The 24,347-nt window shown below is 36.7% G+C and overlaps 1 protein-coding gene across 1 annotated transcript in view; it reads right to left on the bottom strand.

Annotated features, from left to right (window-relative positions):
• PLBD1 (phospholipase B domain containing 1) overlaps positions 1-24,347 on the bottom strand; it is an 82,559-nt gene that overhangs the window by 5,603 nt on the left and 52,609 nt on the right. The window contains exons 7-8 of the mRNA XM_074194539.1: positions 2,247-2,447; positions 1,971-2,111 (exon numbers count right to left, since the gene is read on the bottom strand). Coding sequence (XP_074050640.1) covers positions 1,971-2,111; positions 2,247-2,447 — 342 coding nt within the window. The remainder of the gene's footprint in view (positions 1-1,970; positions 2,112-2,246; positions 2,448-24,347) is intronic.

The following is a 24,347-nucleotide window of genomic DNA, read 5'->3' as shown; positions in this document are numbered from 1 at the left end:
ATGAAATTAAACTGGGACACAAAATGTGCAACCTGGGAAAATAGCACCTACAGAGGCTATTCTTTGAGGGAAGTCCCCAAGAGAATATATCTCTGAGTCTACTTAAAAGATAAAGCACTGGAAGCCATGTATTTTTTTTTTAACCAAATATCTTTTTTAAAGTTTTGTTGGATACTTTTAATTATTTATTTATTTATTTATTCATTCATTCATTCATTCATTGAATTCATTTAATTAATTAGTTCATTCATTTGTTTGTTTATTATTCATTTATCTATTTATTCATTCATTTATTTATTTATTTATTTAATTTTTTATTTATTTGTGCAAGGCAGTGGGGTTAAGTGGATTGTCCAAGGCCACACAGCTAGGTAATTATTAAGTGTCTGAGGCTGGATTTGAACTCAAGTACTCCTGACTCCAGGGCTGGTGCTCTATCTACTGCGTCACCTAGCCACTCTGTGCCACCTAGCTGCCCTGTGCTACCTAGCTGCCCGATACTTTTTATTTTTAAAATATCACTGTCATTTCTTAATAATTACACCCCCACAGAAGATATCTTTGTTACAAAGAAAACAAGTTAAAGGAATAAATCTACACATTAATTATGTCTGATAGCATTTGTATTATTATATATTCATAGTATGTCATCTTTTCTAGAATTCATTTAATCTTCAATTCTCAGGAATTAAGATTATTAGATTAATTTTCTTTTAGTTTAACCAAATATCTTAAAGCAATTTACAGACTAGAAAATACTCTGGGGCCTCATTCTTACGCTACAATAATATTTTCTATCTAGTATACCCCAAAAGATAGATGGCTTTGGATACCCAACTGAGGAAATTGAGATGCCAATGCGTCAAAAAAGAGATTATCCAATGGTATGGTCACAAAAAATAGCATAACTCTAATTCTTTAGAGTATTAAAATTTTCCTAAACTCAAATTATGTTTGTTAGTGGGATTCAAACCCAATTATGTTTCCAAAACTGATAGAAAAGGAAACGAACTGGCCCTGATCTGTTGAGTTGGGATGGGAAGTGATGCTATGAACAGGTCCTTAATTTATGAAAGGGAAGAATAACTTGGAGGCTGGCAAATAGATAATAGCTATTGAATTGGATGATAAATTTGGAATAAAGATTAAAGGAGGAAAAATTACTAAGTGATGGCAGTAGAGGAAGAGTCTGGAAGTGGCAGTAAGGAGCTAGGAGTATTCTAAGTCACCTATTAAGGAAGGGTTAAAAGGTATATGGGGGGGAAAAAAGGTACAATTTGAAAGAATGGCCAGGAATGCAGTGTCTTCCAAGGGGAGTCAGGTTTCAGTAAATGCCAAAAGATAAAAGGTTAATGATAGGAAGAGGTCTAAAATGAAAGGAAGTTTGCTAATTAAAGACTAAATATAGATTCATCATAAATATAGTTTAATGTAGTCTAATTATAGACTAAACATAGATATTTGCTAATTAAAGACTAAATCTAGATCCAGAAACCATAGTGGAAGGGATGAGCAGGTGTTGAGTGGGACACCATGGGATGGGAACAAGGAAGGTGGTAACAAGGGTTAGTCAGGGAGGTTCACTGATCAGTGATGAGAAGAATAAAAGAAAGTAATGGGACTAGGATAAATATTGGCAAAATAGGGCTTATAGCAGGAGAAGACTAAGGAATAATTTTTCAATCCATGTATTCTATAAAGCTTTCACTTCTCAAATTTAGATACTTATGCCATAATTCCTCTGAGCATTACTTGTTTCCTCTGTGGGAAAACTAAAAACCAATGAGGTTTTAAGTATTTTACCCAGTGATATCAGAGGCCAGGTTAATCTTAGAGAGGTGAGAGAAATGATAAATGACATTACAAGGTTTCGATTTCAAATTGTAAAGATGCAGTTCAGGTCTCAGTTTATGAGAGCTCTAATTTTTTCCAGTCTGACTAATAATAGCAGACCTCTGCCAAGTACATACCTTTTCTGAGAACATCAGTTTGGTCTGAGTATTCCACGAGTGTGGGGATTTGCTCCACAATGAAGAGTGTCTCATTGGCAAGACTGTCATTTAACTTCACTTTTTTCAGATCAAGTATCATGTACTGGTTGTTATAAGTACCTGAGATGGGAGAGAACATGGAAGAGTGCCTTAGTCCTGCCATTCTTGGCTATTCAGAAACAAAAGATATGTGTACATTTTGATACCAAAGAAAAATGGTCTTATTTGACTGGGGTCATTTACAAATTTACTTACCAGAATTATATTTTGAAAAGATATTGGCCCACCTCTTGCCACCATCAGCCATCATGTTGGCAATACGGACTCTTTGCCAGGCCAAAAGCGATTCTGGCACCACCTGTTTTAGCAGGGTATAGTTATACACGGTGTTAGTGGTCTGCAGCATGACCAAACCACTGCTGAGAATATAAAAATCATCCAGAGATTCCAAAAATCCTACAGAAAAATAAAGAGATAGAATCATCTCTATTTTGCCAGATTTTGCAGTCACAAAACACTCTGCAAAAGTTAAATGCCAGTTACCTAACATTAAGTGTATCCAGGGATTTGTTGGAGTCAACTTAAATAAGTTTGAGTGAGATTATTGCATTTTCAGTTTGAAAATTCTGCTGCCAAATACTACAAAACAGGGCATGATTGATGTTGTCCAAAGTTGAGAAAATGATGGAGAAAAGGTTAGTAATGTAAATTGAACTTAAAAATGTGTCATTCATATATTCCCTGCCCCTCCTTCCTCAAAAAACTGATTGTTAAACATTTGTAAACATAACCCTGGATGAAGGAATCTGGTGAGTTATATTGGGAGGATGTATAGGTCTGCCTTTTCCCTTTTCCCCTTGACTTTTGGCACAAGGAACAGAGAGACCCTACAATCAGCAAGAGGTTGGCATGTGAGCAAGTCATAGAAAGTTTGGGGAATCAGATTTCTTAGGTTTTTCATCAGCCCAACTTGAATCTCTCTACCTACAATGATAAGGATTGAGGGAGAGAACCAAAACCTAAGATATAAGCTGCTAATCTACTATGTGGATATTCTTACTGTTGAGAATAATTCTAGAATGCCGGGGCTATTGCCTATGATGGAGTGTGGAGAAAAGATGAGCAGGGACAGGAAAAGAGACCTTTGTTCTCTCGCTGACTCTGCTTTCCTGTACAAACTCTAATATCTAAGATAAGGGTCCAGGATATACTCTTCCTCTTGCCCTCCCCTTCAGAAGCTATTTCCCATAACCTGAAGGCAATTATACAGAGTTGTAGAAGACAAGAAGACTTCGTGGGTGAATGAAGATTCTTATTTTTTTCTTTTCCATTTTTCTCTTAGTAATCACAAGACACTTTCTCTAAATCTAATGAATATGGCTGGTTATGACAAAGAAAAAATTCCAGAAGTGGAAGAATGAAGAGATAGCAAGTCATGGATCTTTCATATTTTATTTTTTATCAATTCCTAGGTTAACATTTAGAACTGCCTGGTTCCTTTGCTGCAGTGGGAACAAGACTATGGAAATGTCCTCCAGTGGTCAATTTGAATATTACAGTCTTTTATTTTAGCAAGGCTCTATCTATTCAGGTATTTTGACAATATTGATAGGACCACTGGGATGGTGGCTGTAGTACATCACCATCTGGTGGATAAATTACATATTACAGTATCTCCTTTGTAGATCAAATGGAAGCCTACTATTATCATGACTTCATTGCTTCAAGTGTGGAAAGGATTCAATTATCATCTCAGTGTAGATGATTCTCAGATGTATTTACCCATTCTCAGATCTCCAACTGCCTACTGAAATGCTGTAGAACTAGATATCCTCTAAACATCTTAATCGCAACATATCCAACCTGAACTCATCATCATCTCTCATCATGAAACCTTCCCTTGTCAAGAGAATTATGATTTTTATATTTATTAATATGATATGTGTAGGGCAGCTAGGTGGCTGTGGATAGAAAGTCAGGAGTACTTGAGTTCAAGTCCGGCCTCAGGCACTTAATAATTACCTGGTTGTGTGGCCTTGGGTAAGCCACTTAACCCCATTGCCTTGAAAAAAAACCCTAAAAAATATGATATGTGTAATGAATTTGATGATAACAATAATGATTTAGTTTCTACAGATCCTTTTCACAAGCAGACTCAACAGTTAGAATAATTTGTTTTAATTCTGACAAGTCTTGAATTCTTTTGCCTGTGTTAGAAAAGCGATTTGGTGTAATCTGTATCATATCCAAGCGAAAACAATATGTACCTTCAAGACTATAGAATCAATTTAGACATTCTCACAGAACTCAAGGACCCCTGTGTTGTCCTATTTGGATGGCCATAGATGCTGTAATTGTTGAAATGTCCTGTATGGTGGGCTTCTTTTGGGAAGATCACTCAAGTCCCCAAACTGATTATTCTATGATTCACTTTCCCACCTTTTCCACTTATGATGGTATTGTTTATAACATCTGCTCCAACAACTGCAAGGTGGAACTCCAATCAGGAAAAATCTCATCATTTGTAAATAGGTTCCTTACCTATTAATTAATTAATTAATTAAACTGCTACTTGATTACTGGCTCTCTGGTCTCTGGTCTTCTCTGGTCTACCCAGGTTAGAGACTGGTTCAATAAAAATTCAGTTAACACCTTCTTCCTAATGACCCTATTACTGCAGAGGATACCACTGCCTTCCCAGTCATACAGACTCATAACTTCCCAAGTCCTGTTAACTCCACCTTCTTAACATTTCTTAAATATGCCTCTTCTCTCCTCTGTATCTCCCCCTTTTCTCCTCTAACACTGTCAACTCTCTGGTGTAGGGCCCCTTTACCTTATATCTAGATTTTTGCAATTACTTCTTGGTAGTCTCCCTGCCTTAAGTGTCTCCCCATTACAATCCATCCTCTATTCAGCTGACAAAGTAGGCTTCCTAAAGTGAATGATCTATTCAATAAATTATGTCAGTTCTCAATTATTTCTAGGATAAAATATAAACTATAGAATAAAATAAAAATCCTCTGTTGGTAGAGCTGTAAACTGGTTTAGTCATTATGGAATACAATTTGAAATTACATTTAAAAAGTTACCTTGCCATAGGGCATAGCCCACATTGTTCAAGGATAAAAGTATCCAGTAGTCCCACCCAGTCACTCCAGGCCAAGGGAGAGGACCTCAAATCAAGGTCACAGACACTCCAGAGAAAGTAACCAGCACCCCCTACTGGCTGGCCCACATGGAGTTACTAAAGCAATTGTGCAAAGCCTCTAACACCCCCCCTACTGGCTGGCCCACATGGAGTTATTAAACTCAGTGAATAAAGTCTCTAGGGATTCCAACACCAAAATTCTGTGAACCAGCCCCTCCCCCAACACAAGATCTTAGGAAAATAAAGAAAGGTCATTGAAAGGGGGGGTCCACAGAAAAATTCCTAGAAGGTAAAGACCCTAACTCAAAGAGATCTAGAACCTCTGAGGAGAATATGATTTGATCTCCAGCACAGAAATGTTTCTTGAAGAAATCAGGAAGGAGTTTAAAAATCAATTGGAGGGGCAGCTAGGTGGTGCAGTGGATAAAGCACTAGCCCTGGAGTCAGGAGTACCTGGATTCAAATCTGATCTCAGACACTTAATAATTACCTAGCTGTGTGGCCTTGGGCAAACCACTTAACCCCATTGCCTAGCAAAAACCTAAAAAAAAATCAATTTGAAAATTTGGGGAAAGAAACCCAAGAGAAGATTAGCATCTTGCAACAAGAAAACAAATCTTTGGAAAAATACAATTGGACAAATGCAAAAAGAAAATAATTCTCTCAAAACCTCAATTGGTCAAATGGAAAACTCTTTCAAAAATAGAATTGACCAATTGGAAAAGGAGTTGCAAAAGGTAAATGAAGAAAATTCTTTCCCCCAAAAAAAGAATGGAGTCTGTGGAAACCCAATGACTTCATGAGACCATAAAAATCTGTTAGACAAAACCAAAAAAATCAAAAAAATAGAAGGAAATGTAAAATAGCTCATCGGCAAAACTATTGACTTAGAGAATAGAAGTAGGAGGGGCAACTTAAGAATTATTGGTCTCCCTGAAAATATTGAAGGGGGAAAAAGACTTACTATTACAGGATTTAGTGATGGAAAATTTTCCTGACATCATGGAGCCAGAGGGCAAAATAGTTATTGAAAGAATACATTGATCCCCTCCATAAAGAGATCCTAAAATGAAAACACCAAGGAATGTTGTGGCCAAATTCCAGAACTATCAGATAGAAGAGAAAATCCTACAAGCAGCCAGAAAGAAACAATTTAGATACCAAGGAGCCACAGTAAGGATTACACAGGACCTGGCTGCATCAACATTAAGGGATTGAAGGGCCTGGAATGCAATATTCCAAAAAGAAAGGGAGCTTGGAATGCAGACAAGAATTAATTATCCAGCAAAACTGAGTCTTCTCTTACAGGGGAAAAGATGGACATTTAATGAAATAGGTGACTTCCATCTTTTCCTGATGAAAAGACCAGAGCTTAATATAAAATTTGGACTTCAAACAAGAGACTGAAGAGACACATGAAAACATAAAAAAAAGGGGTAAAGAAAAAAATAGCTATCCAATAAGATGAAACTGGCTATATCCCTATCTGGGAGAAAGACTCTAATAAGTCTTGAGAATTATAATTCTGTTAGAGAGAATATACTTAGCCAGAAGTAATGGACACTCATGACTTTTATGTGATTCAGATAGAATGATTTAAAAATACTTCCTTAAAAAGGGGGACAGTAAAGAGACAGGAGGATGGAGGAGATTGAATGGGGGTAAATCTTATTACATTAAGAGGTATAAAGGACCTATTGCAATAGGGGAAGAAGGGAGGAGGTGAGAACTGCCTGAATCTTACTCTCATCAGATTTGGCTTAAAGTTAACATACATACACTCAGTTAAGTTAAGAAATTTATCTTACCTTTCAAGTATTAAAAGGGGAATGGGGGAGGGAGGAGGAAAAGGGGAACCAACAGAAGGAAGGGAAGGAAGAAGAGGCAGAGGTAAAGGGGAAAGAAAGGGGAGAAGGTTTAGATATAAGAGAACAAACACACTGAAGGTGGAGGTATTTAGAAAAAAAGTATTGGGGAATATGGATAGAGTGAAAAAAGGGGAAAAATACAAACAGAGCGAAGATAGCATGGAGGGCAATAAAGAGTTAGTAATTATAACTTGGAATGTGAATGAGATGAACTCTCCCTTAAAATGTAAGTGAATAGCAGAGGGGATTAAAAAACAGAATCCTACAATATGCTGCTTACAAGAAATTCATTTGAAGCAAAGAGATACATATAGAGTAAAGGTAAAAGGTTGGAGCAAAATAGATTTTGCTTCAGCTGAAGTGAAAAAAAGCAGGGGTAGCAATCCTTATCTCAGACAAAGCATCTGCAAAAATAGATATTGTTAAAAGAGATGAAGAATGAAATTATATCCTCCTAAAAAGTACCATAGACAGTAATTTATATAATTTTTCTATCTCTTATACTTTATTTTTCTTCCTTAAAGATGATTTCTCTCTCATCACATTCAACTTAGATCATTGTATACCATGGAAACAATGCAAAGACTAAAAGACTGTTTTCTGTGCAGGGTGGGGGGAGGGAAGCAAGATTAGGGGAAAAAAGTGTAAAATTCAAAATAAATAAATAAATAAATAAATAACTTTTTAAAAAGTTGCTAAAATGTCCCTATTGATAAATCAGCAAGAACTTGATAAAGTACCCAGAGGCAAATGCAGTACAATGGAAAGACTCTGGAATCAAAAATCTATCTATGGGACTCAGTTTTCTCATCTATAAAATGAGGCAGGAAAGTGAAAGAGTCCATGGACTTTAAGTTCTACTTCCAAATCTATGGATTTATTATGTTGGGTGATGGAGAAACAAATGCAAAGCAAAATAGTTCCTGCCTTCAAGGAGTTTATATTCTATTGGGGGGAAGAGAACATAAACACATTCAATTATGTATAAAATAAATTGAAGATAATTTTGAGGGGGAAGCTGTGAAGGTGATGCTTGGCCTGGGTTTTGAAAGAAACCAGGGATTCTAAGAGGTGATACAACATTATTGAGACAGGAGATTTTGTCATTTATGAAGAATGGTAAGAAGATCTGGTAGACAGGGTGAACTATAAAGCCTGTAAAGAAGCATAATATCAAATAACTCTAAAAGATAGATTGAAACAAGATTGTTTAGGGTTTTAAATACTATATTGAAGATTTGATATTTGATCACAATGATATTGGAAAAAGCTGTGTGATGGATGGATTGAGGAGCAGAATGGTTTGAGGCAAAGAACTCAATTAAGTGGCTACTTCAATAGCAGGGCAAAAGGCAATGAGGACCTCAACAAGGGTTGTGGTAATATAAGTGAAAGGAAAAAGATGAATGAGAGATGTGTAATGGAGGCAGAGTTGGTAAAACTTGGCAACTGACTCAAATGAAGGATGAAACTGAGGAGTGAAGGGTGATTTCAAGATGGAGATGCCTTTGAAAGAAATAGGAAACTTCAGAAGAGGGACTGATTTGGTCTCTCTCTGAGACAGTCTCCATGGGATATCCAGATCAAAATGTTTAATAGGCAGATATGATCCTAGAGCTCAGGAGAGGGACATCTTTATGGAGATGATAATTAACCCTATAGAAGATGATGAACTCACTAAATGAGAGGGTATAGATAAGAGAGTTCTACATATGGTATATAGAATATACAGTCATCCCAGTTATCAGTGTTGATCCAGGCATAACCCAAGGAATTCCAAGAGAAAGAAAATGTCCCCCAAATACTAAATGTTCATTCATACAGTTTTGGTGGTGTCAAAGAACTGGAAACAAAATAGGTACCCATCAATTGGGGGAAATGTCATATATGGCTATTATAGAATATTATTGAGAAATGACAACTATGAGGGACTGATACAGCATGAAATAAGCAAATCAGGAAAATAATAGACACAATTAAGACAATATTATTAATGACAAAAACCAACAATAAAATAAAGTGGAATATGTGTAATTATAATGATGAAGCTGACTCTTCCCTGGAGAATAGTCTAGAATGTATTCAATACTATAATAATCAGAACCAGGAAAACAACAGACACAATTAAGACAAAGATGCTAGTGGGGAAAAAACCCCAACAATAAAATAAAACTGAACACTATGTAATTATGATGATGAAGCTGATTCTTTCCTGGAGGAGAGTCTAGAATGTATTCAACACTACATTAACTGTACTGAGAGATGCAAAGTATTTCAACATGGTTCCTAACCTCAAGGAATTGGCAAGTTAGTCAAGAGGTTTGAATGAAAAGGCATGAACCATTGAGAAGCAGCATGGAGTACTAGATAAATTAGAATCATGATTTACATTTCAGTGTAGCTTGTGGTTCTTACTAGTTCCATGACCCTGGATAAGAAATTTATCTTCTCAGTGCCAGAGGAAGCTCTCTAAGACTGAAGTCTTAATTATTTATTATATTATTTAATTATCAATAATTAATTATTGATTTGTGTTAGATAAAGGAATTTTTCACTCAGGGAGGTGCCTACAATGATAAAAATCACAGATCTATTACACCATTCCCGTCCACTCCCAGAAATATGAAAGGCACTGTACTAGGCATAGTGAGGAGTCATTTTTGTCCCAGGCTACATCTAGGTCAAATGTCATAGTCTATTATAAGGTTCTCAATCTGAGACACTGGGTCCTGGGCTGTTGGGAGGTCATTATAGGGTGGGAATTCATTTGAGGTTAGGAAGCAGACCATTTGGTAACTTGCTCTTTTAATTTCTTGGGTCTAGGTGCTAACCTCAGTTTTTCTGTCTTCTGTGGAAGGGGTGCTGTTGTTTTCAGAGTTCTGGGGGCAAAACCCTGACAACCCCACATTAGTTATGAACTTTGGTCCTAAGCACTGGTGGGTGATTCAAAGACAAAAACAAAACTTTATCTTCCAGAAGCTTACATTCTTCTAGGGAAATACATTATACAGAGAAATAAAATATAAGGAAGGAATGAAGGAAGCTAGGAAGAGTACAGAAGGTTATGAGGAAAAATGAGGAGACATCTAAGCTAGGCTTGGAAGTTTCTCTAACTAAGGTTCTTTTCTTCTCCTGAAATATGAATGAATGCCAACTAAAAAAAATCCAAGTTGGAGGCAGGAAGAACTGAGTTCATATCTTGTCTTAAACACTTTCAAGTTGTATGACCCTGGGTAAATCACTAAACCTGTTTGCCTCAATTTTTTAGCTGTAAAATAGGGATAATACCTTAAGCCTACTTTGCAGGGTATTTGTAATGAAATACTATTTGTAAGGCACTTAATAATAAATGTTTCCTTGCTTTGAAATGACAAAGGGATTCCTTCAGTGGTTGCTGAATCAGAGAAGGCATCATTTTAAACTTTTTTTGGGGTGGAGGTTTGCAAGGCAATGGGGTTAAGTGACTTGTCCAAGGTCACACAGCTAGGTAATTAAGTGCCTGAGATCAGATTTGAACTTAGGTCCTCTTCTGACTCTAAGGCCAGTGCTCTATCCACCACCCTGCTTAGCTTCCCCAAAGGCAATATTTTAAGGAAGAGAAAACTTTGGGGCTTGGTCTCTGTGCTTATACTTCCCAGTGATGAGGATATTCATTTTTACTACAATGTGACATGTCACCTAAAAAAAATAACTATAAGAAGCAAAATCAAATAATATAAGGTCATGGGGGAACAAGGGATTGTGGCACATAATTCAAAAACTTTGTCAGAGACAAATAAAAAAAGTTATGCACTTAATATAATATTATTACAATTTTATGCATGGTAAATGATTACAAATACATAAATACTATGATAAATAATGGTGGTATCTATTATGGTTATTGCAAGAAGTTGGGTGGGGGTGGGCATGCCAGCTTTCCTCTGCCCATAATTCCTACTGTACAGAAAACATGTAACAAACATTTAACAAACATGGCATTTACTTGGAAAAAGGTCTGGAGTTTATGGAAATGGGCAATATAAGGTTTGCAGACTGTGAGTCATTGTGAAGTGGTAGACTTTTCTGCATTCTTGTGGTTTCTTACAGACAAGACTGCACATAAACAAACTCAAAATTTGAGTTTTGCTCAAATTGCTCGCTAACATATCAGTTGCATTGGAGCAACTTCACATTTTCCTAATAAGTGTTAGAGCAGAAGTGACAGAAGTGGGATCTCTATGAGGGAGCTGGTAGATGGAGCTGTCTTCTCCCTCTATTGTCATTCCCATAAAGACTATGGACAATTGGACAGACTTAGGCTTGGTCTCTGGCTGCATTTTCTGTTTGTGTTTTCTTTCCTGAGAAGATGACCAAACATTAGACTCAATTTAGACATGATCAGACCCTGTGGTCTGAAGATGCTGGGTCAAATAATTGAAGCTGGTTGTCAACAAGGGAAACATTAGGATGAGAGAAAACACAACTACTACAAAAGGCTTGGCTAAGCTTGGACAGTTTGACCAGTAGATGAATACTGGGTGTTGTGTATGTTTGGACAATTCAGAGCCAAGGTGAAATGCAAAATGCCTAATTCCAGAAACTGCTTTATGAAACTTTTGATGACTTTTTTTGAGGGGAGGGGGGTCAAGGCAATTTAGTGACTAAGGGTCACACAGCTAATAAAGTGCCAAGTGTCTGAGGTTGGATTAGAACTCAGATCTTCCTGACTCTAGGGTCAATGCTCTTTCCACTGCATCACCTAGTTGCCCCCTGCCACATTTTTCCATGAAATTTAAATATCAACCTGCCAAGATATTTAATAGTAGTTTAAGTAAATGAATGCCATTTTAAGATGTATCATTTTGTGCTTACTTAGTCTTTTGTCATTTAGCATTTCTTTTGTGAGTAAGAAATAAATACTTCTCTGAACCTGATTCCCACTGTAAATTGAATAAATACTTTTTTCCCCTCCCCAACTTGGAGAAGAGGTAGACACAAGCCAATAACCTTTAAATAACTTGTCCTCAAAGCCCTGGGTGGGTGTGAGGGGAATGAAGAGCTGAGAAAACAGAAACTAACCCTCCTCTCATCCTAGCTTACCCTTAGTCTGGACCTCATGCCTGGGTCTAGAAAAGATGGACCCCTTAAAGAGAGGGAGTGGGCATAGTGAGGGAGGAGGAGGGGTCTTGTCCTTTAGAATCAGCAGCATTTCTCTAAAAATTATATATTCATACATATAAAAGGCACCAAAATACAAAAACACTTAGCTAGTATCTACCAAATGTGAACTAAATATCAATAATGGGTCAAACGAATTTGATGTAATAGAAGAAAGTGAGTCATTGGGAGGTACATATTCCAACAGGGTGGGGCTCAAGGAAATCACCTTACTCCCTGTTAGTCAGCAACCGTTTGGAAGGGGGACATGGGATTTCTGGAGCTACTTGAAAGCACACAGGAGAGATCATAATAAGATGAGAGTATAGTGCTCTAAAAAGGCTATGGAAGTTTGAGAGAAGGCTGGAAAGCAGTGATGACCTTTTCTAGCATGGGGATTGTGATTAAAATTGGCAGCAACAAATGGATTGTGTGGGCCAAAGTAGTAGTGGTTCAATATGGAACCGTTTCCTTGTGATATATATATGTGTGTGTGTGTGTGTGTGTGTGTGTGTGTGTGTGTGTGTGTGTATATATGTATATATACATATATATATATTAATACACACACTCATATTATAGCCATGAAGTCCTAACTTCAAATGCATGGTGTAAAGATGAAACATGTTAATTGAATAATATTCAATTCCATAAATAAAAAAAAATCTTATTGAGCACCTACTAATTTTAGGAAATGTGCTGCAGGGGATGCAAAAATGAACAAGACATGGTCCCATCCTTTAAAAGGCTGAAATCTGGCACCAGAAATGGGTCAAGTTCACAAATAGTGGGAGAAGGGAGGAGAGGAGTAGAACAATATCAGTCAGGTTGTGGGATGGATGCAGGATGCAGCTAAAGGTAGAGCTCAGAATTCATAATAGGAGGGTAATGAGTATTTATATCTATCTAGATATTTCTTCTATATAGACTTGAACTATAATTAAGTTGAGAGGCTAAAATACATACTTACTCATCTAAGTCCATATTTACAGATGAAATCAGTTTGAACATAAAGCCACTGGTGTATTGCAGGTAGCTGCAATTGCTCATGTATATTATACACATACTTATATACAAAGGTTTATGTGTTTACTCTAACATGTTGATTTAATATACACACATTTATGTATCTCTGCACACATGTGTCTATACATATATTTTAACCCATCAATTTATTATATTTTAGATTAGAAAACACTGACAGACATTAACACACACACACACACACACACACATGCAAGGGACATTTGGCTGATGTTTTGGAGACTTTCTGCATTGCCTATCTTCTCTCCTTTAAAAAAAAGAAGACCCTAACAGCAAAAATAATTTCCACAACTGAAATTGCAGTTCATTCGTTCTTATTATTCTAAGGCAGGAAAGATTTTAGCCTATTTGCAATAAGTTTACAAGAGTTGTGCCCTGGGGTGCTGGGACTCTTCTAAAGTACCAGTTTGCATACATATTCCCTGAAATACATGTGAATGCATCCAAGAAAAAACTGGTTGTGAATTGAGTGAAATCTAAACTTCATGGGAATCATTATTTCTCTACTGCTACAACTCAATGAACAATACTCTGAAAATTTTCCAACTTATGTTTCAACATTTGTGGCTTTACCCACTTCCCTGAACAAGAAAAATTTCCAAGAACTTCCAGTACATCTCATTAACCAGGTTTTTAAGGGTTGTCCATGACAGAAATATGTCTTCTACCCATGTATATCAGCAACTCATCTTTATTATATGAGATAAATTTAGAATTTTAGAGAATTTCTTGTGGCAGATGAAATGACTTGCAGATCTCAGAGACAAGACTTGCCTTTAGGTCTTCCTGATGGAAACTGGTTTTTTATTCATTATGCCATGATGCTTTAACTAGTATATAGAATTGAAAAATGTCTGACTATAAAAATCTCTATCTGCATGAATACACATACATACATACCCATCTATACAGATTCATATCATGTGTAATATGTTTGAAGTTATCTTGCCTGAGGAAAGGGAGGCTGTGTGTGTGTGTGTGTGTGTGTGTGTGTGTTTGACAGAGAACAGAGTTTATAAAGACACAGAGAGGGAGACAGAAGGAGACAGAGACAGAGAGGGAGGAGACAGAAAGAGACAGACAGTTAGACTGAGAAAGTCAGGGAAAGAGTCAGGTTTAAAAAGAAGAGATACCTTCAGCTCATTTTCAGATGAGCTTTATCTCATGAGTTAGAGATGATAGATAGCTATGGATATATATAGATGTAGATGTTATGTGTATTTGTAGAGATATCTACATAGATGAAATCCAGACAGATAAAACCCAAAATTTGTAAGAAACTTAAAATATTCAATTATAATTCCAAGTAAATTTCCTGATTGTTTTATTTGTGAATTGTTTTTCCTTTGTCATAAGGAAGAGTTCAGTCTAGAAAGGGATGTAATTGGACTGATTTAAAAAATATATCAACAAAATATATTGTAGAAAAATCTAAAATGCTCATGCTCACTAACAATCAGAGAAATGCAAATCAAAACAATTTTTAGATACAGTCATGCCTGTCAAATTAGCAAAAATAATTAAAGTGGCAACACAAGGCTGGTACGATTGTGGAGAAATAGTTAAATTCATACCTTGCTTGCAAACTCCTAGAATCTTTTTAGAAAACAGTCTGATAGTACAATTCAGAAGTTATAAAATATATATTATATATATATATATATATCCTTTGACCCAATTATTACATTTCTAAAGATGTATCCTAAAAGCATTTAACAAAAAGAAAAATGAAGAACTACCTTCAAAAGAAAAAAGTTAAAGACTTTCGTTGTCATTATTTATAATTGTATAATGCTGTAATCAAACAAAATATGAATAGAAGAATGGCTGAATAAACTGTGGCATGTTAAAATAATGGAGACTATAATGTAATTTAGATTGATAAGTTTGATAATTATGAAGAAACAGGAAAAAGATTTTACGAAATAATTAAAAGTGAAATGAACAGAATCAGAACAATAGAGTAAATGTTAACTATTATTATAATATACAATGGAAAACATGTAGAATTGAATGGACATAGAAAGCTCATGAATATTGAGATTTACCAGGTGTTTAGACAATTTGCATGCTGAATTTACAAAATTATAGAGTTGGAAGGGACTCCAAAGGAAGATACTGAATATAACCTATTCCTGAACGTTATGCCTAAGATCACAGCTTTGTGACTGCTATGTCATATCATTTTGTTTTTAAGCTTACAGTCCTCTAAAGTTCCTAGGTCTGTTTTTGGGAAGATCTATTATCTAGCTTGTACTTGTAAAGCATTTTGAACCCAAGTATAAGTACTTTATTTCCATTAAATTTCACCTTAATCTTATTTGTCTTTGCTTCCTTTGTCAATTTATACCTTCATCCAAATCTTTGATGAAGATGTTAAGTAGCATAGAGATAAACACAGATTAATACTAACCCATGAATAAATACTTTTTGGATCTAGTCATTCAGTCAGAAGGACAGCTTGATAGACAAATGATAAACAGCTTGATGTCAAATACTTTGCTATAAACTAGGTAAAATGTAGTCACAACATTCCTTTCCTTGAGCGGTTTAGTGACCTTATCAAAAGCAGGAAATGAAGTTTGTGTGACAAACCTAACTTCGATGAAGTCATTCCTTGTGATGAGTACTTCCTTTCCTAGATGTTCCTAAAATTTTTGATCATAAGTTCTAAATATGTTCTAGAGTTTTGCTTGGAATGGAATCCAAGCTTACTGATGTGCACTCTTTTCTTGAAAGCAATGATAACATCTGCCCTTTTCCCAGACTCATGGTATCTTTATCAATCTCTAAGATCTTTTATCTTGTACTCCAGATTCCTGGAGTTTGACAGGTTTTATTGGGGGTTAAAGTTATGTGTATTATAAATAATATACTTTTAAAAATAAATTCTTAAAATAGGAACTACAAATATCGGGCAATACTCTTCCAGATAGGTCAAAATGAAGTCCATTGTTTAGAGGACTAAAAGGAGTGAAGGTGAGATAGAGAATATACTATTTTGCACAGTTCTCCATCACCAATGGTACCTACTGAACCTTTTCATTTCTGGCAATGGTTTCTCTGCTCTTTCTACTGCCAAGTACCCCAATCCTCAAATTACTTAGATATTTTCCTTCCCTAGACAACTTTCATCTGTTAGAAACTGTGTTATGCCTCTTTTTAGCTCATTCAATGAACTTTCAATTTGTCCTCAATTCTCTTCCATGGTTTTTGAATTCTAGACAAAGGACCAATATGATATCACTATGTTATAGTCAAGTTGCAGTCTGACTGTGGTTGACCAGAACAATATGAGCTTGGAATGCTCTACTACAGATTGGGAACAGTTTGTTCAAATGATTATTTGGGGGTGGATTCTTTAAATTTGTGCATCTTGGGGCAGCTAGGAGGTACAGTGGATAGAGTACCAGCCCTGGAGTCAGGAGGACCTGAGATCAAATGTGACCATAGATACTTAATAATTACCTAGCTGTGTGACCTTGGGCAAGTCACTTAACACCATTGTCTTAAATAAATTTTTTTTTAATTTGTGCATCTTGTATTTCCTTTGAGTCACTTCAATTCTGCTTTGCTTATAGAGTGCAGCACCCTCTCTGATAGGGCACACCAATACTAGGCAGTTTTCTGTGCCAGTGTCTCCCATGTCACACAATCAATTGCAAAGTTCTTAAGAGAGATTTTGAAGTACTTGTATAGCTTTTTCTGACCACCCTATGAACACTTGCTCTGTGTGAATTCTCCATAAAATAGTAGTTTTGGCAAGCATACTTTTGGCATTTAAACAACGTGACAGAGGCAGCTAAGTGGTGCAGTGAATGGAGCATTGGCCCTGGAGTCAGGGAGTTCAAATCTGGCCTCACACACTTAATAATTGCCTAGCTGTGTGACCTTAGGCAAATCACTTAATCCCATTTCCTTAAATAAATAAAAAAAATTTAAAGGTAACCCCTCATGTAGTCAATCCATCAGAGTTTGGACTCTTTGAATGTGTTGAAGTTTAGTTCAAGAAAGAACCTCAGTATTCTATATCTTCTCCTGCCAGGTGAGCTTCAGAATCTTCCCAAAACTATTAAAATGGAATCAGTTCAGTTTCCTGGCATGGTATTAGTATGCTGTCCAGGTTTCATATGTATACAAAAATGAGGTCAGTACAATGGGTCTATAGACCTAATCACTTGAATACCTCTTCTGCCCACACTTTCCTTCAGAGCCTCCCAAACACTGAGCAAATTCTAGCAGTGCATATGTCAACCTCATTATCAGTGTTTACATCCCTGGAAAATATACTGCCAAAGTAAGAGAATTTATCCAGAGTATTCAAAATTTCTCCATTTGCTGTAGCTGATATTCCAGTGTGTGCTGACTGTTGGAGAAACTTTCTTTTCTTGGTATTAATTGTTAGGCCAAAATTAGTACAAGAAGCAGAAAACCAATTCATACTTTATTGTGCAAGAATGCACAATCACCTGCAAACAAAAAAACCCAGCATCTAGTCTTAGCTTGTAGCCTTCTCAAAATGAAAAAGTTTACCATAGGTCTAGTAGTTGACCTTGATGCTGTGTTCATCCTCATTGAAGGCATAATAACATGCTGAAAATATCATACTAAAAAGCATGGGAGCAAGCAAACAGTCTCATTTCACTCCATTGGTGACTGGGAGAGTGTGAGAGCTATCCTGAACAATATGCTATTGTGAAATGGACTTCTTTGAGCAACCACATTTTGACATAATTTTCCATAAACTTTCACAACTGATACTATCGAAACCTTTGGTTAGATGTTCAAATGTTGTATACAAATATCTGTTCTGCTCCTGTCATCTTCCTGGAGTTGATGTGCAGTAAATATCATATTGACCATTCCTTGGCCCTTTCTGAAGTCACACTGTCAAGTAAATGATAATCTTCCAGGTAAAGATTAGCCTGTTAAGGACAACTGTGGCATGAATCTTGCTAACAGTGACAAAGAGAGAGACCCTGCTCTGATTGTCACAGGACCAATTATTTCCTTTACCTTAACAGAGATGGACAATGGAGATGTCTTTTATATGACTCCTTCTCCCTCCACCTTGTAAATCTCATTTGGAATAGAATCAGCCCCAGCTGCTTTGCCACACAAAAGGAGCCCAATGGTTTTCAAAACTTCTTCGGTTGGAACTTCAGCTAAAGCGGTAATCTGAAGTAAATGGTATTGATGATCTATTGAGAAAACTGTAGAAGTGTTCAAATCCTCTCTCTGGAATCATGTCACCATAAAAATCAATGTGACTCCATCATCCCTGAATAGTTGAGATGTACCATAGGTCTTTCATCCATACATATTCTTCAGAGCATCATAAAAACACTATGCTATCATCAAAAAAACTGAATTTCATTTGCCTTTTTACTGAGCCAAGAATCCTGCAGTTCTCTAAGTTTGACTTGTACTTTACTTTTGATGGAACTAAATGCTACATTCTTAGAAATGGATGAACTATCCTGATGATAAACCTTGGGTAGTTTTTGTTTTTCATTTAACAGCATCTGAATTTTTCCATCATTTTTGTCAAACCAATCTTGATGCTTGTGAGTATTCTGATGCAAATGAACAGATGCAGTGTTGTGCTCTGAATCTCTGAAAGTTGCCCCTTTCTTTTCTGCTCCACTATTGGTGTATGGATGGGTTCAATTACTCCCCTCTCCCCAAGTTAACAATAAACTATTCCTGCTTAGAGAAGCACTCTAATCTGTTGACAATAATTCTTCTGATAGTCATTTTGCCTGGGAGCCACCACTTTGTTTGAGGTAAATATTTAGCATAAAGAACTAAATGATCAGTCCCGCACTCTGTGTTGCCTTTGTCACTCTTACATCCTGTCTGTCTCTTCTCCTCACAATTACATAGTCTATTAAAAGCCAATGTTTGCTGTGATGGTGTATCTACAAAGTTTTGTTGCATTTAGTAAGAGGAAGATAGTGTTGGTGATGAGGTGGTCATGAGATGCATCAGTCTTCAGAAGTAAGTTGTTTCCCAAGGACTCCCTGTCATGTCTAAAAATCTGAATATTAAAGTAACTTAGAATTGTAAGCTTGTCTTCTTTTGGCACATTGATAAGGGTCTTCAGGTCTTCATAAAATTTTTCTTTGAGCCTATGAGGGTCATCATTGTGGGAGCATGATGGTGGCTGTGTGGCATTTTCCTAAAAGTGGCCATCATGTTTGCCATGAGTCTGTTGTTCACTCCTTTTGGGAGGCATACAAACTTGTTGACTATATTTTTTTTTTTAGTTTTTGCATGTCAATGGGGTTAAGTGGCTTGCCCAAGGCCACACAACTAGGTAATTATTAAGTGTCTGAGGCCGTATTTGAACTCAGGTATTCCTGACTCCAGGGCTGGTGCTCTATCCACTGCGCCACCTAGCTGCCCCGACTAAATTTTTTGATTGCAAAACCTCTACCAGCTTTATAGTTTCCCTTCACTGTGGCCATGCCAAAAAAAAATGTGTCATCTAGCTCTGACTTTGGTAAACTGCCCTTCATTTTCTAGCCTTGAGTCAGGTGTGCTGCTTGGATACAATAACTGCTGAGTTCTTTTGCAACAAGTGCAGTTCGTCTTTCAGGTCTACTGGATTTTGTGTTATCTGAAGTGAGGGCACCTGATAAACATATTCTGTGCGCTGATGGTGAGTGGAATCATCTTTAATGAAGTTTTTGTACATTTTCTTTTGTGTTTCGACTGCAGGGTGGGATCCCCATTTGCCATGATAATTAGGTCAGAGTTGAGTTTTTAAGACACCTTTTCTTGCCCCTTCCTCATACCAGGAATAGCACAATCCTTAAAAGTCTGCTCAGACACTGGGGACTACTGAATCCCACTGTGTGAGGACATGTGGTGATAGGCGATGATCCTATGACCACCTGTGTGCAGAGCTGTGACTACAGCTTCCAGTGTGTGCATATCTATTGCTTTGCCACTTGCCTATCACCACATGTCTGAGATAAAAACAGTAAAATGGTATGGGTGTATGGGTGATGTTTTTTGATTCATGCATAAATTGGATTTAAGTGAAGCAGAGTTGCATAAAGTTGCTGGGCCTCCCTCTCTCTTCCAGTCATCACAGTCCAGTGGCAGGACAAAAGTCAAGACAACTAGTGATGCAGTGGATGAATTTGGCATTTTTGTTGTCTAATCAAACTCAAAGCACTCCATAGCACCTTCTTTAGCTGTCTTTATGGCTTCTGGAACGAACTGTTCCCATTCACCCATTTCACCAGGAGGGGCCTTGGGTGGACATTACTCTAACTCAAAATTCCACTTGGTTACCCTCAACCTGGTTTAACTCATCTGCTTACATGGTTTATTAGGGTGTGATTGATGTTCATATTACAACTTCCTGAAGCCAGAAGGGAGAACTAGGTGGATCAGGTAGACACCAAAGATAGAAAACAGCCTTAAAAAGGGTTTAGCGGCCCTCACAACAGAGGTACTAGTTTTCCGTGAACACATTCTACATTCCATTACAATTCAAGGATCTACATTGATGGCAGTTCTATTCTTTTAGGTGTCTTCATTCTGGAAATAAAAAATATCTAAAAAAGTCTCTAAATATATGTTCCAATTGCTGATAACTATTCCTATGCCCTGACAGTTCCTATATATCAGTGAATTTACCAGTTCCAAACTAGATTCCTATGTACAGGGAGCCTATTTTATTGTTCCCATATTCCTTAGTAATCCAAAAAAATCTATTTACAATCTCCTAACTCAATTCAAGATATATTTACAGATCCACCCTTCCCAAGATCATGCTACTCTGGGTACTCATTCTTGTATACAAATCCCAGAAAAGAATTCTAAGATATCATCTCAGACATCATATATCAGAGTCAACCCGATTCATTCAAAATGGAAGTATGTCTGGCAAATTTTAGTTATCCATAAAAGTTAGCTATTTGAATCATCAACTCAACATTACTTTGGTATGATCCAGTCTTCCAAAAGGTGACAGTATTCTCCACTGGCCATAATTTTAATAATATTAATGATAATATATATATAACATTTATATGGTACTTAGGTTGCTTATCCTGAAAACTTAAAAAACTACTTTCTAATATAACTCTACCCTGTCACTTCCCACCCCAACTCCTAGACCACCCAACCTGCCACATGTATACATCTTTTTTTAAAAGCACTGGTCAAGTCTGGATTTTAATTTGGGTATGACATAAAATATTGCTTAAAATAATAAATATAAAAACCAGAAAATCTATGGCTTTAGCTACTATCCTACATCTGGAATCTTTTTATTGATCCTCCACAAGTCAAGCAAGCAGTTCTAGAAAGCAACTGTCAAGTGCCCTATTACCTATATATTTTTTTAATTTTTTTCTTTTTTAGGTTTTTGTAAGGCAAATGGGGTTAAGTAGCTTGCCCAAGGCCACACAGCTAGGTAATTATTAAGCATCTGAGACTGGATTTGAACCCAGGTACTCCTGACTCCAGGGCCGATGCTTTATCCACTGCACCACCTAGCCGCCCCCCTATTACCTATATATTGAGTAAAAAGTCCTTAATATCAAGGGCTAAGATATATCACAGTAGCTTTCCACTGCCATCTCAAGAAGCCTCAAGGGTAAATGAAAAAAAGGACCCCCAAAGTTGTATACCTGTATACTGATATCACCTGCTTCCTATTCTCTTGCAGCACTAAAGATGATCTAAAAGCAATTCTAGTATCTCACAATTCTGCTTCCCCATGAGAATATATAGAGATAAAACAGAGCTATTGAAACAGCTGCCACAGCTACTCTTTTAATCTTTTTATTTCTTGCGATATAGTTACTTGACTGATCTCATTCTGTATCTTCTTACACAGCTTTCAGAGGCAAACAGATAATAGAATGTGAATGCTGATATTTTCTCTGCTAAGAAAAATTACCTTAGGACAGGAAAAGACAGAACATAAATAGGTGAAAAGGGGGTTTAAAGCCAAGATAAGTAGAGAAGTTAATAGGAAATATTAGCTACTCTTGATAAATTCAAGTCATCAGAATCAGTTAAACTACATTCCAGATTACTGAAAACAAAAACAAAATGAAACAAACAAAAATGGCAGGTATGATTTTTGGGTAGTAGGTATTGTTTGGTTAAGTGACAAGAGATTAGGGAGAATGGGTAAGGTGTCACAGGCTGAAGAAGGGCAAATGTTGTTTCAGTTTTTAAGAATGGAAGAAGAGTAAGTTCTCTTGGATTCTAATTCCTAGTTACCTGACTTAGTTGTTAACACTAGATCTAAAGTCAAGAGGACTTGAGTGCAAATCCAGTCAACATTAAACCTGGAGTCAAGAGGACCTGAGTTAAATCTAGCCTTAGACACTTAGTGGGTGAAGGCCTCTAAGGAGAGTGTCACTTAACCTCTGTCTGCCTCAGTTTTCTCAGCTGTAAAATGGATATAATAGTTTTGGTGCCTAATTCTCAGGGTTGTTGTAAAAATCAAATGAAATAACATTTGTCAAGCAGTTTACAATCCTTAAAGTACCATATAAATGTTATATATTATCATTAATATTATTAAAATTATTATAATACATAAAAGAGCTATTTCCTCAGTAGACAATTGATCAAAGGATATAAACAGACAGTTTTCAAGAAAAGAAATGTAGACTATCAATAATCATATGAAAGATTGCATCAACTTGTTATTAATATGCAAATTAAAACAATTGAATTTTAACCTGATACTCATCAAATTGGCAGAGTAGACAAAAGAAAAAAAATGACATACATTGGAAGAGCTGTGAGAAGAAATGAGCACTTACGTCTTATCGGCCAAGGTGTGAAATGAACCAGCCACCAGGGGGAAATATTTGGAACCATACTGGAAAAAAAATCATTAAAATCCTATCTATCTTTAACTCAGCCATGTAACTACTAGGTTATTCTAAAGGACCACAGAAACATTCCACATATACAAACATTTATAGCAGAATTTTTTGTCAAGCAAAAAATTGGAAGCAAAGCAAATGTTCATCAGTTGGGGAACAGATAATTTGTGGCATATGGATATAATTAAATATTGAACTACAAGAATATGCAAAATTAAGAATTCTGGGAAATTTGGAAAGAGTGATATAAAATGATACAGAGTATTTTATGATGACCACAATAATTTAAAAGAAAATAATATTGAAAGACATTATAATAATAATGTTTGTCCATTTTTTGAAGAAGACCATAACATCAGGGGAGATGCCATGACAAGGAAATGAATTGGATTTGAGTGGGACGGGGCTGGCAAAGTCACCAGTTTCACTTTCTCCTCCAGAACCATCTGGGTCCAGTGGCCAAATATGAATGAGGATGACTGGAGATGGCCCTGGATGTGAGGCAGTCAATGTTAAATGACTTGACCAAGATCATGCAGCTAGTGAGAGTCAAATGTCTGAGGTTGGATTCAAACTCCAAGATCAATGCTTTATATACTGTACCACCTAGTTACCCCCTGAAAGACATTAGATCTCTCATCAAAGCAATCACCAATCTTTCATTTAAGGGTCTTCACCTCTTCACAGAGAGGTGAAAAACTCTAGGTGCAGAATGAGGTGCCATCAGACATGGCTAAAATGTTAATTTCTTTTACTTAAAAAACTCATCTTTGTTCCAAGGGAGGGTTATGGGGGGGCTATATTAATCTGGAAGGGGGAGTATTTATTGAAAAATGACAGTAATGGAAGTTGGTGGCATGAAGGCAGGAATTCCCAGAAGCTCTTCCCGCCCCCCCCACCAAAATCTCCAAAAGCCATAAAATTATGACTCTAATCAAATTCTAAAGGGGCAAAACCCACAGAAAGACTGAGTGAAATAATTTTCCAGACCCAGACAATGGAAAAGGTCTAAAAACACCAGAACCAATATTGGAAAGAGCTGCAGCGCATCCTGAGCCATAGCCTCTATGCACTGGAGCAAACCAACTCTGGCCTTCCAGTAACAACTTGCAGGGTGTCTGGATCCCTGGGGTGCCTGGGTCCATGGCAGTGGGAGATATTTCCAGGTCTCTTGGCCTAGGGATTGCCAGGATGGTTTGGAAGGTCAATGGGAGAACTCTACCATACCAGAGTGAGCATAGAACCCAGGCCAGCACCAGCCTTAGGGCAGTTCCACTCTTGGAAC

This window comes from Macrotis lagotis, chromosome 7 (genome assembly GCF_037893015.1).
Source record: "Macrotis lagotis isolate mMagLag1 chromosome 7, bilby.v1.9.chrom.fasta, whole genome shotgun sequence".
Taxonomy (NCBI): Eukaryota; Metazoa; Chordata; class Mammalia; order Peramelemorphia; family Peramelidae; genus Macrotis; species Macrotis lagotis.
This window is presented reverse-complemented; position numbering and strand designations above follow the sequence as displayed.